Source organism: Staurois parvus, unplaced genomic scaffold, assembly GCF_062004578.1.
Source record: "Staurois parvus isolate SC_StPar_1 unplaced genomic scaffold, SC_StPar_1.0 ptg000089l, whole genome shotgun sequence".
NCBI lineage: Eukaryota > Metazoa > Chordata > Amphibia > Anura > Ranidae > Staurois > Staurois parvus.
In genome coordinates, this window is record NW_028317885.1 from 3,344,019 (window position 1) to 3,357,505 (window position 13,487).

The following is a 13,487-nucleotide window of genomic DNA, read 5'->3' on the forward strand; positions in this document are numbered from 1 at the left end:
CGCAGGTGCAGCAGCTCCATCCATCATCTGTGCTCGCAGCTCACCACACAGGAATTTCTCCTCGCATTTGGCGAGCGGCTTTTTCAAGCCCTGGTTTATAGTATGTTCTGGTGCAGTCCCTATAGTAAGCTGCCCTCTAGTATGCTCTGGTGCAGTCCCTATAGTAAGCTGTCCTCTAGTATTCTCTGGTGCAGTCCCTACAGTATGCTCTGGTGAAGTCCCTACAGCAAGCAGTCCTCTAGTATGCTCTCGCGCAGTCCATATAGTAAGCTGCCATCTAGTATACTCTGGCATAGTCCCTATAGTGAGCTGCCCTTTAGTATGCTCTGGCACAGTCCATATAGTAAGCTGCCATCTAGTATACTCTGGCATAGTCCCTATAGTGAGCTGCCCTCTAGTATGCTCTGGTGCAGTCCATATAATAAGCTGCCCTCTAGTATGTTCTGGCGCTGTCCCTATAGTTGGTTGCCCTCTAGTATACTCTGGCATAGTCCCTATAGTGAGCTGCCCTCTAGTATGCTCTGGTTCAGTCCATATAATAAGCTGCCCTCTAGTATGTTCTGGTGCAGTCCCTATAGTAAGCTGCCCTCTAGTATGCTCTGGTGCAGTCCCTATAGTAAGCTGTCCTCTAGTATTCTCTGGTGCAGTCCCTACAGTATGCTCTGGTACAGTCCCTACAGCAAGCAGTGCTCTAGTATGCTCTCGCGCAGTCCATATAGTAAGCTGCCCTCTATTATGCTTTGGTGCGGTCCCTATAGTAAGCTGTCCTCTAGTATGCTCTTGCGCAGTCCATATAGTAAGCAGCTCTCCTGCAGTCCATATAGTAAGCTGTCCTCTAGGATACTCTCCTGCAGTCCCTATAGTGAGCTGCCCTCTAGTATGCTCTGGCGCAGTCTCTATAGTAAGCTGCCCTCTAGTATGCTCTTGCACAGTCCCTATAGTGAGCTGCCCTTTAGTATGCTCTGGCACAGTCCATATAGTAAGCTGCCATCTAGTATACTCTGGCATAGTCCCTATAGTGAGCTGCCCTCTAGTATGCTCTGGTGCAGTCCATATAATAAGCTGCCCTCTAGTATGTTCTGGCGCTGTCCCTATAGTTGGTTGCCCTCTAGTATACTCTGGCATAGTCCCTATAGTGAGCTGCCCTCTAGTATGCTCTGGTTCAGTCCATATAATAAGCTGCCCTCTAGTATGTTCTGGTGCAGTCCCTATAGTAAGGTGCCCTCTAGTATGCTCTGGTGCAGTCCCTATAGTAAGCTGTCCTCTAGTATTCTCTGGTGCAGTCCCTACAGTATGCTCTGGTACAGTCCCTACAGCAAGCAGTGCTCTAGTATGCTCTCGCGCAGTCCATATAGTAAGCTGCCCTCTATTATGCTTTGGTGCAGTCCCTATAGTAAGCTGTCCTCTAGTATGCTCTTGCGCAGTCCATATAGTAAGCAGCTCTCCTGCAGTCCATATAGTAAGCTGTCCTCTAGGATACTCTCCTGCAGTCCCTATAGTGAGCTGCCCTCTAGTATGCTCTGGCGCAGTCTCTATAGTAAGCTGCCCTCTAGTATGCTCTTGCACAGTCCCTATACTGAGCTGCCCTTTAGTATGCTCTGGCACAGTCCATATAGTAAGCTGCCATCTAGTATACTCTGGCATAGTCCCTATAGTGAGCTGCCCTCTAGTATGCTCTGGTGCAGTCCATATAATAAGCTGCCCTCTAGTATGTTCTGGCGCAGTCCCTATAGACGGCTGCCCTCTAGTATGCTCTGAAGCAGTCCCTCTAGTATGCTCTGGTGCAGTCCATATAGTAAGCTGCCCACTAGTATGCCCCCTCCCGACTTCTCCATCAAGATCAATAACACAATCATCAGTCCCTCCCCCCATGCCAGGGTACTAGATGTAATCCTAGACTCCCATCTGTCCTTTCAGCCCCAAATCCAATCGCTGTCCAAATCTTGTAGACGTCACCTCCGCAACATCTCCAAGATACGACCGTTCCTAACCTAGGAAACCACTATGCAACGTATTCACTCCCTTGTTATATCTTGCCTTGACTATTGTAACTCCCTCCTCATTGGCCTACCTCATCACAGGCTATCCCCTCTTCAGTATATCATGAATGCTGCTGCCAGACTCATCCCCCTTACTAACCGTTCTGTATCTGCCAACCCTCTCTGCCAATCCCTCCACTGGCTCCCGTTGCCCAACAGATAAAATTCAAAACATTAACAATAACATATAAAGCCATTTATAACTCTGCCCCAAATTACATCAGCAATCTTGTCTCCAAATATCACCCAAACCGTACCCTCCGCTCCTCGCAAGACCTCCTATTCTCTAGCTCCCTTGTATCCTTCTCCCATGCTCATCTCCAGGACTTTTCCAGAGCTTTCCCCATCCTCTGGAACTCTCTACCCCAATTTATCAGACTATCGCCTACTCTGCTCACTTTTAGGCGATCTCCGAAAACCTCTCTCTTCAGGGAAGCCTATCCTGCCCTCAGCTAATACTGGAATTTTCTACTCTTCCAACCAGTCCATCCCCCACAGTTACTACCTTTTGTACCACTGGCCCCTCCCTCCTAGATTGTAAGCTCCAAAGAGCCCTCAAATCCAAATTGTATTGAACTGTATTGTCTCCCGTTATATTGTAAAGCGCTGAGCAAACTGTTGGCGCTATATAAATCCTATATAATAATAATAGTATGCTCTGGTCAAGTCCCTACAGCAAGCAGTCCTCTAGTATGCTCTCGCGCAGTCCATATAGTAAGCTGTCCTCTAGTATGCTCTTGTGCAGTTCACATAGTAAGCAGTTCTCCTGCAGTCCATATAGTAAGCTGTCCTCTAGTATGCTCTCCTGCAGTCCCTATAGTGAGCTGCCCTCTAGTATGCTCTCCTGCAGTCCCTATAGTGAGCTGCCCTCTAGTATGCTCTCCTGCAGTCCCTATAGTGAGCTGCCCTCTAGTATGCTCTGATGCAGTCCGATAATGAGCTGCCCTCTAGTATGCTATGGTGCAGTCCCTATAGACAGCTTCCCTCTAGTATGCTCTGGCGCAGTCCATATAGTGAGCTGCCCTCTAGTATGCTCTGGCACAGTCCCTATAGTGAGCTGCCCTTTAGTATGCTCTGGCGCAGTCCCTATAGTAAGCTGCCCTCTAGAATGCTCTGGTGCACTCCCTATAGTGAGCTGCCCTCTAGTATACTCTGGCGCAGTCCCCATAGTAAGTTGCCCTCTAGTATGCTCTGGCACAGTCCCTATAGTAAGCTGCCCTCTAGTATGCTCTGGTGCAGTCCCCATAGTGAGCTGCCCTCTAGTATGCTCTGGTGCAGTCCCTATAGACGGCTGCCCTCTAGTATGCTCTGAAGCAGTCCCTATAGTGAGATGCCCTCTAGTACACTCTGGCGCAATCCCTGTAGTGAGCTGCCCTATAATATACTTTGGCGCAGTTGCTATAGACAGTTGTCCTCTAGTATGCTCTGGCACAGTGTATATAATTAGCTGCCCTCTAGTATGCTCTGGCGCAGTCCCTATAGTGAGCTGCCCTTTAGTATGCACTGGCGCAGTCCCCATAGTGAGCTGCCCTCTAGTATGCTTTGGCGCAGTTCCCATAGCAAGTTGCCCTCTAGTATGCTCTGGCGCAGTCCCCATAGTGAGTTGCCCTCTAGTATGCTCTGGTGCAGTCCCTATAGACAGCTGCCCTCTAGTATGCTCTGGCGCAGTCCCCATAGTGAGTTTCCCTCTAGTATGCTCTGGTGCAGTCCCCATAGTGAGTTGCCTCTAGTATGCTCTGGCGCAGTCCCTATAGTGAGCTGCCCTCTAGTATGCTCTGGTGCAGTCCCCATAGTGAGCTGCCCTCTAGTATGCTCTGGTGCAGTCCCTATAGACGGCTGCCCTCTAGTATGCTCTGAAGCAGTCCCTATAGTGAGATGCCCTCTAGTACACTCTGGCGCAATCCCTGTAGTGAGCTGCCCTATAGTATACTTTGGCGCAGTTGCTATAGACAGTTGTCCTCTAGTATGCTCTGGCACAGTGTATATAATTAGCTGCCCTCTAGTATGCTCTGGCGCACTCCCTATAGTTAGCTGCCCTCTAGTATGCTCTGGCGCAGTCCCTATAGTGAGCTGCCCTTTAGTATGCACTGGCGCAGTCCCCATAGTGAGCTGCCCTCTAGTATGCTTTGGCGCAGTTCCCATAGCAAGTTGCCCTCTAGTATGCTCTGGCGCAGTCCCCATAGTGAGTTGCCCTCTAGTATGCTCTGGTGCAGTCCCTATAGACAGCTGCCCTCTAGTATGCTCTGGCGCAGTCCCCATAGTGAGTTTCCCTCTAGTATGCTCTGGTGCAGTCCCCATAGTGAGTTGCCTCTAGTATGCTCTGGCGCAGTCCCTATAGTGAGCTGCCCTCTAATATGCTGTGGCGCAAGCCCTTTAGTGAGCTGCCCTCTAGTATGCTCTGGCGCAGTCCCTATAGACAGCTGCCCTGTAATATGCTCTGGCGCAGTCCCTATAGTGAGTTGCCCTCTAGTATGCTCTGGCGCAGTCCCCATAGTGAGTTGCCCTCTAGTATGCTCTGGTGCAGTCCCTATAGTGAGCTGCCCTCTAGTATGCTCTGGCGCAGTCCCTATAATGAGCTGCCCTCTAGTATGCTCTGGCGCAGTCCCTATAGACAACTGCCCTCTAGTATGCTCTGGTGCAGTCCCTATAGTGAGTTGCCCTCTAGTATGCTCTGGCGCAGTCCCCATAGTGAGTTGTCCTCTAGTATGCTCTGGCGCAGTCCCCATAGTGAGCTGCCCTCTAGTATGCTCTGGTGCAGTCCCTATAGACAGCTGCCCTCTAGTATGCTCTGGCGCAGTCCCTATGGACAGATGCAGTCTCCATAGTGAGCTGCCCTCTAGTATGCTCTGGCACAGTCCCCATAGTGAGCTGCCCTCTAGTATGCTCTGGGGCAGTCCCTACAGTGAGCTGCCCTCTAGTATGCTCTCCTGCATTCCTTATAGACAGTTTCCTTCTAGTATGCTCTCCTGCAGTCCCTATAGACAGCTGCCCTCTAGTATGCTCTCCTGTAGTCCCCATAGACAGCTGCCCTCTAGAATGCTCTCCTGTAGTCCCTACAGTGAGCTAACCTCTAGTATGCTCTCCTGCAGTCCCCATAGACAGCTGCCCTCTAGTATGCTCTCCTGTAGTCCCCATAGACAGCTGCCCTCTAGAATGCTCTCCTGCAGTCCCTATAGTGAGCTGCCCTCTAGTATGCTCTCCTGCAGTCCCTATAGTGAGCTGCTTTCTAGTATGCTCTCCTGCAGTCCCCATAGACAGCTGCCCTCTAGTATGCTCCCCTGCAGTCCCCATAGACAGCTGCCCTCTAGTATGCTCTCCTGTAGTCCCCATAGACAGCTGCCCTCTAGAATGCTCTCCTGCAGTCCCTATAGTGAGCTGCCCTCTAGTATGCTCTCCTGCAGTCCCTATAGTGAGCTGCTTTCTAGTATGCTCTCCTGCAGTCCCCATAGACAGCTGCCCTCTAGTATGCTCCCCTGCAGTCCCCATAGACAGCTGCCCTCTAGTATGCTCTCCTGCAGTCCCATAGACAGATGCAGTCCCTTTAGACAGCTGCCCTCTAGCATGCTCTCCTGCAGTCCCTATAGACAGCTGCCCTCTAGTATGCTCTCCTGCAGTCCCCATAGACAGCTGCCCTATAGCATGCTCTCCTGCAGTCCCCATAGTACGAGCTGTGGTCTAGTATGCTCTCCTGCAGTCCCCATAGACAGATGCCCTCTAGTATGCTCTCCTGCGGTCCCTACAGACAGCTGCCCTCTAGTATGCTCTCCTGCAGTCCCCATAGACAGCTGCCCTCCAGCATGCTCTCCTGCAGTCCCTACAGACAGCTGCCCTCCAGCATGCTCTCCTGCAGTCCCCATAGACAGCTGCCCTGCAGCATGCTCTCCTGCAGTCCCCATAGACAGCTGCCCTCCAGCATGCTCTCCTGCAGTCCCCATAGACAGCTGCCCTCTAGCATGCTCTCCTGCAGTCCCATAGACAGCTGCCCTCTAGCATGCTCTCCTGCAGTCCCATAGACAGCTGCCCTCTAGCATGCTCTCCTGCAGTCCCCATAGACAGCTGCCCTCCAGCATGCTCTCCTGCAGTCCCTACAGACAGCTGCCCTCTAGCATGCTCTCCTGCAGTCCCTACAGACAGCTGCCCTCTAGCATGCTCTCCTGCAGTCCCTACAGACAGCTGCCCTTTAGTATGCTCTCCTGCAGTCCCATAGACAGATGCAGTCCCCATAGACAGCTGCCCTCCAGCATGCTCTCCTGCAGTCCCCATAGACAGCTGCCCTCTAGCATGCTCTCCTGCAGTCCCCATAGACAGCTGCCCTTTAGTATGCTCTCCTGCAGTCCCATAGACAGATGCAGTCCCCATAGACAGCTGCCCTCTAGCATGCTCTCCTGCAGTCCCCATAGACAGCTGCCCTCTAGCATGCTCTCCTGCAGTCCCCATAGACAGCTGCCCTCTAGCATGCTCTCCTGCAGTCCCTACAGACAGCTGCCCTTTAGTATGCTCTCCTGCAGTCCCATAGACAGATGCAGTCCCCATAGACAGCTGCCCTCCAGCATGCTCTCTCCCATAGAGCTCCCCATGCCATGAGAGCACACACAGCCCCCGGACAGCCTCACTGGCTCCTCCAGCCAAGAAGGGCTGAGCCTGAGCCTGGGAAGGAGCAGCCGCAGCTCCAGCCTGTGCCTTGTATGATGTATCTGGGCGGGTTCACTGGTCCACTAAACTTTGGATCTGGAGGATTGTCCCTGACGGCCACTTTGTTCTATAAATTGTACATAGCATCCGTCCTCCCACATATAAGGAGCATGGCTTGTGCCGAGTCGGGTTCCTGCTGAAGGTAACCTGGAGCAGCGCTGCCGGCCGGCCGTCCCGTTGGAGTAGAGTGCGCTCTGGGGGTAGGGCAGTGCAACCTCCTGCCTGCGTAATGCTAGTTTCCCCTAGATAGAGGCTGGAAGACAGTGCGCCCTTCCCTCTCCGGAGAGCCTGCTGGAGGCTGACAAGACCTGTCCAGGAGCATCGGGGGGCCCGGAGGAGAAGAGGGGGTCCAGAGGAGGAGAAGAGGGGAGCCGGAGGAGGAGAAGAGGGGAGAAGGAGCCGCAGTGAGCAGGCAGGATGCGGCTGCCCAGTGTGTTGGGGTTGGCAGTGGGATTTACAGCGTTCCTGTCCTTCAGTGCCAGTCAAGGTGCCGATAAAGATGCCACCGCAGCGGACCCGGTGAAGGAAGCCAGAGCCAACCGAGCCAAGAGGAGAGGTGGAGGAGCCGGAGCCGGGCACGACGTGCTGAAAGGGTGATTACTCCTCATTAATACTTCTCTGATCACTCGTCTCCATAACTTAAAGTGTATCTCTAACTCTACACTCTCTGGCCAGCTTTTATTCCTGCCTATGGCCCTTTCTGGAGGACTCACTCCTCTCTCTCTTGGCAAAATGTTTCTTTCTTTCAGTTTTTGGTGGAGTGGAGAAAGATTAGACCCTTCATTGGGGACATTCGCCCCTCTGTCTCTACCATTGTCACCTAGAAAGAAATGAAAGGTGACCACACACTATACAACACCTTTCAGATCTACCACCCGTTATGTAGTGCAGGATCCAGATTTAAAGTATATCTATGGATATTCCTTTGAATTCTTATTGGTACTTATGATTCCATCAGGGAGACTCGCCCCACTATCACTAATTAAAGCTTTGTTTTCAGTTCTGGATAGAGTGGAGTAGGATTAGACCCTCCATCAAGTTATCATTGGTACCTATGTCCTTGCTGGGAAGACTCGCCCCTCTGTCACTGGGCAAAATTATTTTTTTTCAGTTATGCATAGAGTGGAGAAGGATTAGACCCTCATTTTTTATTGGTGCCATTGTCCCCATTGTGAAGACTCACCCCTTTATCCTTAGGCAGAACTGTTTTTCAGCTTTTGATTAGACCCTCCATCAAGTCTTTATTGGTGCCTATGTCCCCAATGAGAAGACTCGCCCCTCTATCCTTAGGTAGAACATTTTTTTTCAGTTATGGATAGATTGGAGAAGGATTAGACCCTCCATCAAGTTTTCATTGGTACTTATGTCCTTGTTGGGAAGACTCACCCCTCTGTCCCTATGCAAAATTATTATTTTTTCAGTTTTGATGGAGTAGAGAAGAATTATTTATTTTTTTTTATGTCAGGTACTTGTATAGCGCCATCAATTTACGCAGCGCTTTACATATATACTGTATTTTACATTCACATCAGTCCCTAACCCTCAAGGGGCGTACAATATAAGGTCCCTAACTCACATTCATACATACACATACTAGGGACAATTTAGACTGGAACCAATTAACCTACCAACATGTCTTTGGAGTGTGGGAGGAAACCGGAGTACCCGGAGGAAACCCATGCAGGCACAGGGAGAACATGCAAACTCCAGGCAGGTGGTGCCGTTGTTGGAATTAGACCCTACATAAAGTCTTTATGTCCCCAATGAGAAGGCTTGCCCTTTTATCCCTCCGTAAAATTATTTTTTTTCAGCTTTGGATAGAGTGGAGAAGGATTAGACCCTAATTTTTTATTGGTGCCTATTCCCCATTGGGAAGATTCACCCCTGACCCACCCCATGTACTGCTGACCGACATCACCTAGAAAGAAAGAAAAGCGATCATACACTATATAATCTGTACAATCTCCTTCAGATCTTCCAACAACTACATAGTGCAAGGGCCTGCTTGATGTGATACAAATTAAAGCATATCTTTAGTGCAAACCTTTTTCTTTCAGTTTTGGATGGAATGGGGAAGAACTAGACCCTCTGTCAAATTTTTTTGTGTGCCAATGTCCCCATTGAGAAGACCTGCCTATCTACCTCTAGGCACAACTTTTGGTCAGAATGGAGAAGGAATGGAAATACTATGACAAGTTTTTACTGGTGTCTGTGTCCTTAGTGGGGAGACTCCCTCTATTAGTACTGATGACCATGATCACTTAGAAAGAGCATTTAGGTACAATAAAGAACCTGATCATACAATCTTCTTCTGGTCTACCATCCATTACGCAGTGTAGAAGCCTGCCTAATTTGAAACAAATTTATGGTGTTTCAGTTTTGGATGGAATGGGGAAGAACTAGACCCTCTGTCGAGTTTTTTTTGTGTGCCAATGTCTTCATTGAGAAGACCTGCCCATCTACCTCTAGGCAAAACATTTGGTCAGAATGGAGAAGGATTAAACCCCATGACAGGTTTTTATTGCTGTCTGTGTCCTTAGTGGCGAGACTCACCCCTATGTTAGTACTGGTGACCATCATCACTTAGAGCATTTAGGTACAATATAGAAACTGATCATACAATCTTCTTCTGGTCTACCATCCATTACACAGTGCAGAAGCCTGCCTGATTTGAAACAAATTTATGGTGTTTCTCTAGGCAAAACTCTTTCTTTAAGTTTTTGATGGAGTGGAAAAGGGCTAGTCCCTCTGTCAAGTTTTTATTGGTGCCTATGTCCCATTTGGGAGGCTTGCCACCCAAAATCTCTAGGCAAAACCTTTTTATGTATGTTTTGGCTAGATTGGAGAAGGATTAGTCCCTGTGTCAAACTATGTTCTTGTTGGGAAGGATCTCTCTACTTCTAGGCAAAATCCTTTTTTAAGGTATTGATAGAATGGAGAAGGATTAGACCCTGTGTCAAGTTTTTATTGGTGTCTATGTCCCCACTGGGGAAGTTCATCCCTCTCTATTTGTATCAGTGTATACAATCTATACAGTCACCTTCAAATCTTTCATCAACTATATAGTTCAAGGGCCTATCCGATTTAAAACAAATTTAAAGTATATCTCTAGGAAAAATTATTTTTGTTTTAGACAGCGTGGAGAAGGATTGGTCCCTCTCTCAAGTTATTGGTGCCTAGGTCTTCATTTATTGGTCTTCAGTTATTGGTGCCTATGCCCCTCTCTCTGTAGGCATTTTTTTCAGCTTTGGATGGAATGGGGAAGGATTGGACCATCTATCCAGTTTGTTTTGGTACCTATGGCCCTGTTGGAAAGACTTGCCCCTCTACCTCAAGGCAGAACAATTGGATAGAATGGAGAAGGGTTAAACCCTCTTTCAAGGTTTTATTGCTCTGTGTCCCTATTAGGGAGACTCACCCCTCTGTTTGTACTGGTGACCATCATCACCTAGAAAGAACATAAAGGTGATCATAGACTGTAGATCCCTCAGACCTACCATCCACTACTTTGTGCAAGGGCATGCCTGATTTTATATAAATTTAAAGTGTACCTCTAGGCACAAGTTATTGTTTTGAGGAAAAAACTTAAAAACTTTTTTTTTAGTTTTTTTTTATTTAAGGAGGAGTGAAGAATTAGACCCTCTGTCAAGTTTATTACTATCTGTGTCCCTACTGGGGAGAATCACCCCTCTGTTTGCACTGGTGACCATCATCACCTAGAAAGAACATAAAGGTGATCATAGACTGTAGATCCCTCAGACCTACCATCCACTACTTAGTGCAAGGGCATGCCTGATTTGATATAAATTTAAAGTGTACCTCTAGGCACAAGTTATTGTTTTGAGGAAAAAACTTAAAAACTTTTTTTTTAGTTTTTTTTTTTTTTTTTTAAGGAGGAGTGAAGAATTAGACCCTCTGTCAAGTTTATTGCTATCTGTGTCCCTACTGGGGAGAATCACCCCTCTGTTTGCACTGGTGACCATCATCACCTAGAAAGAACATAAAGGTGATCATAGACTGTAGATCCCTCAGACCTACCATCCACTACTTAGTGCAAGGGCATGCCTGATTTGATATAAATTTAAAGTGTACCTCTAGGCACAAGTTATTGTTTTGAGGAAAAAACTTAAAAACTTTTTTTTTAGTTTTTTTTTTTTTTTTTTAAGGAGGAGTGAAGAATTAGACCCTCTGTCAAGTTTATTGCTATCTGTGTCCCTACTGGGGAGAATCACCCTTTCTGTTTGTCACCTAGAAAGAAAGTAAAGGTGACCATACACTGCAGAATTTTGATTGTTCAATCTCTTTCAGATCTAACATCAATTACATAGTGCAGGGGCCTGCCTGATTTAATACAAATGTAAGACCCTATTTATATGCGCACTTTTAAGGTGATTTGAAAGCTTTCTTTTGCATGCATAAATGCATGTTTTTGAGATGTTTTGCAGGTTTATGTATGTATGCAAATGTATGCAAATTCATCCGTTTTTGTTTTCCGGGAAAAGAGCAGAGAAGAAGTTGTTCAGGTGAAAAAAACATGCAAAAACGCTTGTGTCCTGCTTTTATAGGTACTTCCCTTAACGTCTATTGGTCCAATAATGTGTGACACAGCTCCCAAAAAGCTCATGTACCTTATTACACGTCAAGTATCACGTGACTGAGCATAGAGATATGACCAGCTGCAACAGAAAAGAACAGGATTCCTGATGTTCAGTGATGTAACGCATAGGGAAATGCACAAAAATGTGCAACAAAATGCTCCAGTGTGAAGGGGGGGCTACTGGACTTTTTAGGCGTGTCCATAGACGGTTCGAATCATACTGAACCGGCTGAGATTCGAACCATGTATGGGGAGGCTGAATGTACCCAAGTTGATTGATCGATCAACCTGGGTACAAACAGCCTGCCGGATTGTACATGCGATTACTGCCAGTGGCTGTTTTAGCTGACAGTTATAATCACTTTGTGTCCCAGCAGGGATGGCTCCCCTCCGTCCCCCATCTCCCCACCGGGAGAACACGATGGCTTGGCGGGAGGGATCCCCCTGTCAACACAACCCATGGTTGCAGGAAAGAAATTCGCTCCTTCTATGACCTGCCTTAGTCAATCAGATTGTAAATTGTATGGACAGCTTAAGACAAACATCAAAGTGTTAGGGTTCTATACCAGGTGTGTCGGGAAGCCCTGCTCAGTGCTGTCCCAACTCAAGGCAAAAAGCCTTGTTACCTATTAGACCAGTTAACACCGCTACGCCAATGTGTGCTGAAAAAAGTATGGCGTGCAGTACTTCTTTCAGCACAGCATGGTGCAATGCAATCCACCACATCACACAGCACTGTGGCCAATAGAACTTAATAAAGTGTTATTTGTCAATAAAGTTCTAAAAAAGAAAACAGTAAATAGCGTGATGCACAGGGATAGGTGCATGGGCACTGTTTCCTCCCAGCGCACACTACCAGATGTACATTCAAGGTAGTAGTGCCCTTGTAGTGCAAGGGCCTGCCTGACTGGATTCAAATTGATTGGATAGTTTAGGTAGGTCATCATACTGCATAGGTTTGGTGGATCTAAAGTTGATTGTTCAGAAATTGTATGGTCAGATTGTAATGTGTATGGTGAGCCTTGAAGGAGTAATTTCCATCACCTTGTAGAGACTGATATTCATTTCCTCTTGTGTCTGTGGGAGAGGAAGAGATAGCAAAAATGTAACCTGGCAGGGGTTTCTAACCCTTCCCTACTTTATCCAAAACTGAAAAACAATTTTAACCATTTTCGCTCCATATGACCAGGCCATTTGTTTAGCTATTCAGCACTGAGCTACTTTATCTGGCATTTGCCTGGTCATGCAACACTGAACCCCCGTGAAATTTATATTTTTATTCCACACAAATAGAGCTTTCTTTTGGTGGCATTTGATCACCACTTTTTATTTTTTAGTATATAAACAAAAAAGACAGAAAGTTAGAAAAAAACAATATTACCTATTTTCTGTTATGAAACATATCACTTAAATATTTAAAAAAAAAATCTAATTTCTTTATAAATTTATGGCAAAATGTATTCTGCTGAATGTCTTTGGTAAAAAAAAAATCCCAATAAAAGTTTATTAACTGGTTTGTGTGAAAGTAATAGCATCTACTGTATATGTATATACACTGGATTATTTATTTACTCATTTATGTATGTATGTATGTGTTTGTTTGTTTATTTATTTTATACTAGTAATGGTGCAATCAACGACTTATAGTGGGACTGTGATAGTACGGCGGACAATCTGACACTAGTGGAAGCTGACTAAATGACGCTGAGATCTTCAGTGACGCTAATACACTGATCAGTGATAATACGGTACACTTTAACAAGGATTACACCAATACCGACATTGGTGCCGAAACTAAGCATGCGCACGAGTACTTGTACACATGCAAATGCTCTAATACCTGAAACTGATACCTTTGCGGTGCAATTTGAGCCCATACAAAATGAATGGGCTCAAATCGCACTGCAAAGAATCGCATGATTCCAACCAAAATTGTGTTACTTCAGCTGAAATAGCAGTGCGATTCCTGTCCGAATCACATGACGTTTTCCTGCAGGATTTGCAGTGCAGTTTGAGCCATTCATTTTGTATGGCTCAAATCACACTGTTGTTTGTCAACACAGGGCTCTGAACTGTCATTTGCTAAGCTGATCAGCAGGCCTGTTCTGTAGTGAACGACAGCACAGTAGGGGCGGTGGGCGTGCATGCCCCCTACCCGG

General features: G+C 47.0%; 1 protein-coding gene across 1 annotated transcript in view; it reads left to right on the forward strand.

Moving 5' to 3' along the window:
• The first annotated feature begins 6,797 nt into the window (after positions 1 to 6,797).
• FBN1 (fibrillin 1) overlaps positions 6,798 to 13,487 on the forward strand; it is a 374,110-nt gene continuing 367,420 nt past the window's right edge. Inside the window, exon 1 of the mRNA XM_089670326.1 lies at positions 6,798 to 7,324. Coding sequence (XP_089526452.1) covers positions 7,149 to 7,324 — 176 coding nt within the window. The 5' untranslated portion in view covers positions 6,798 to 7,148. The remainder of the gene's footprint in view (positions 7,325 to 13,487) is intronic.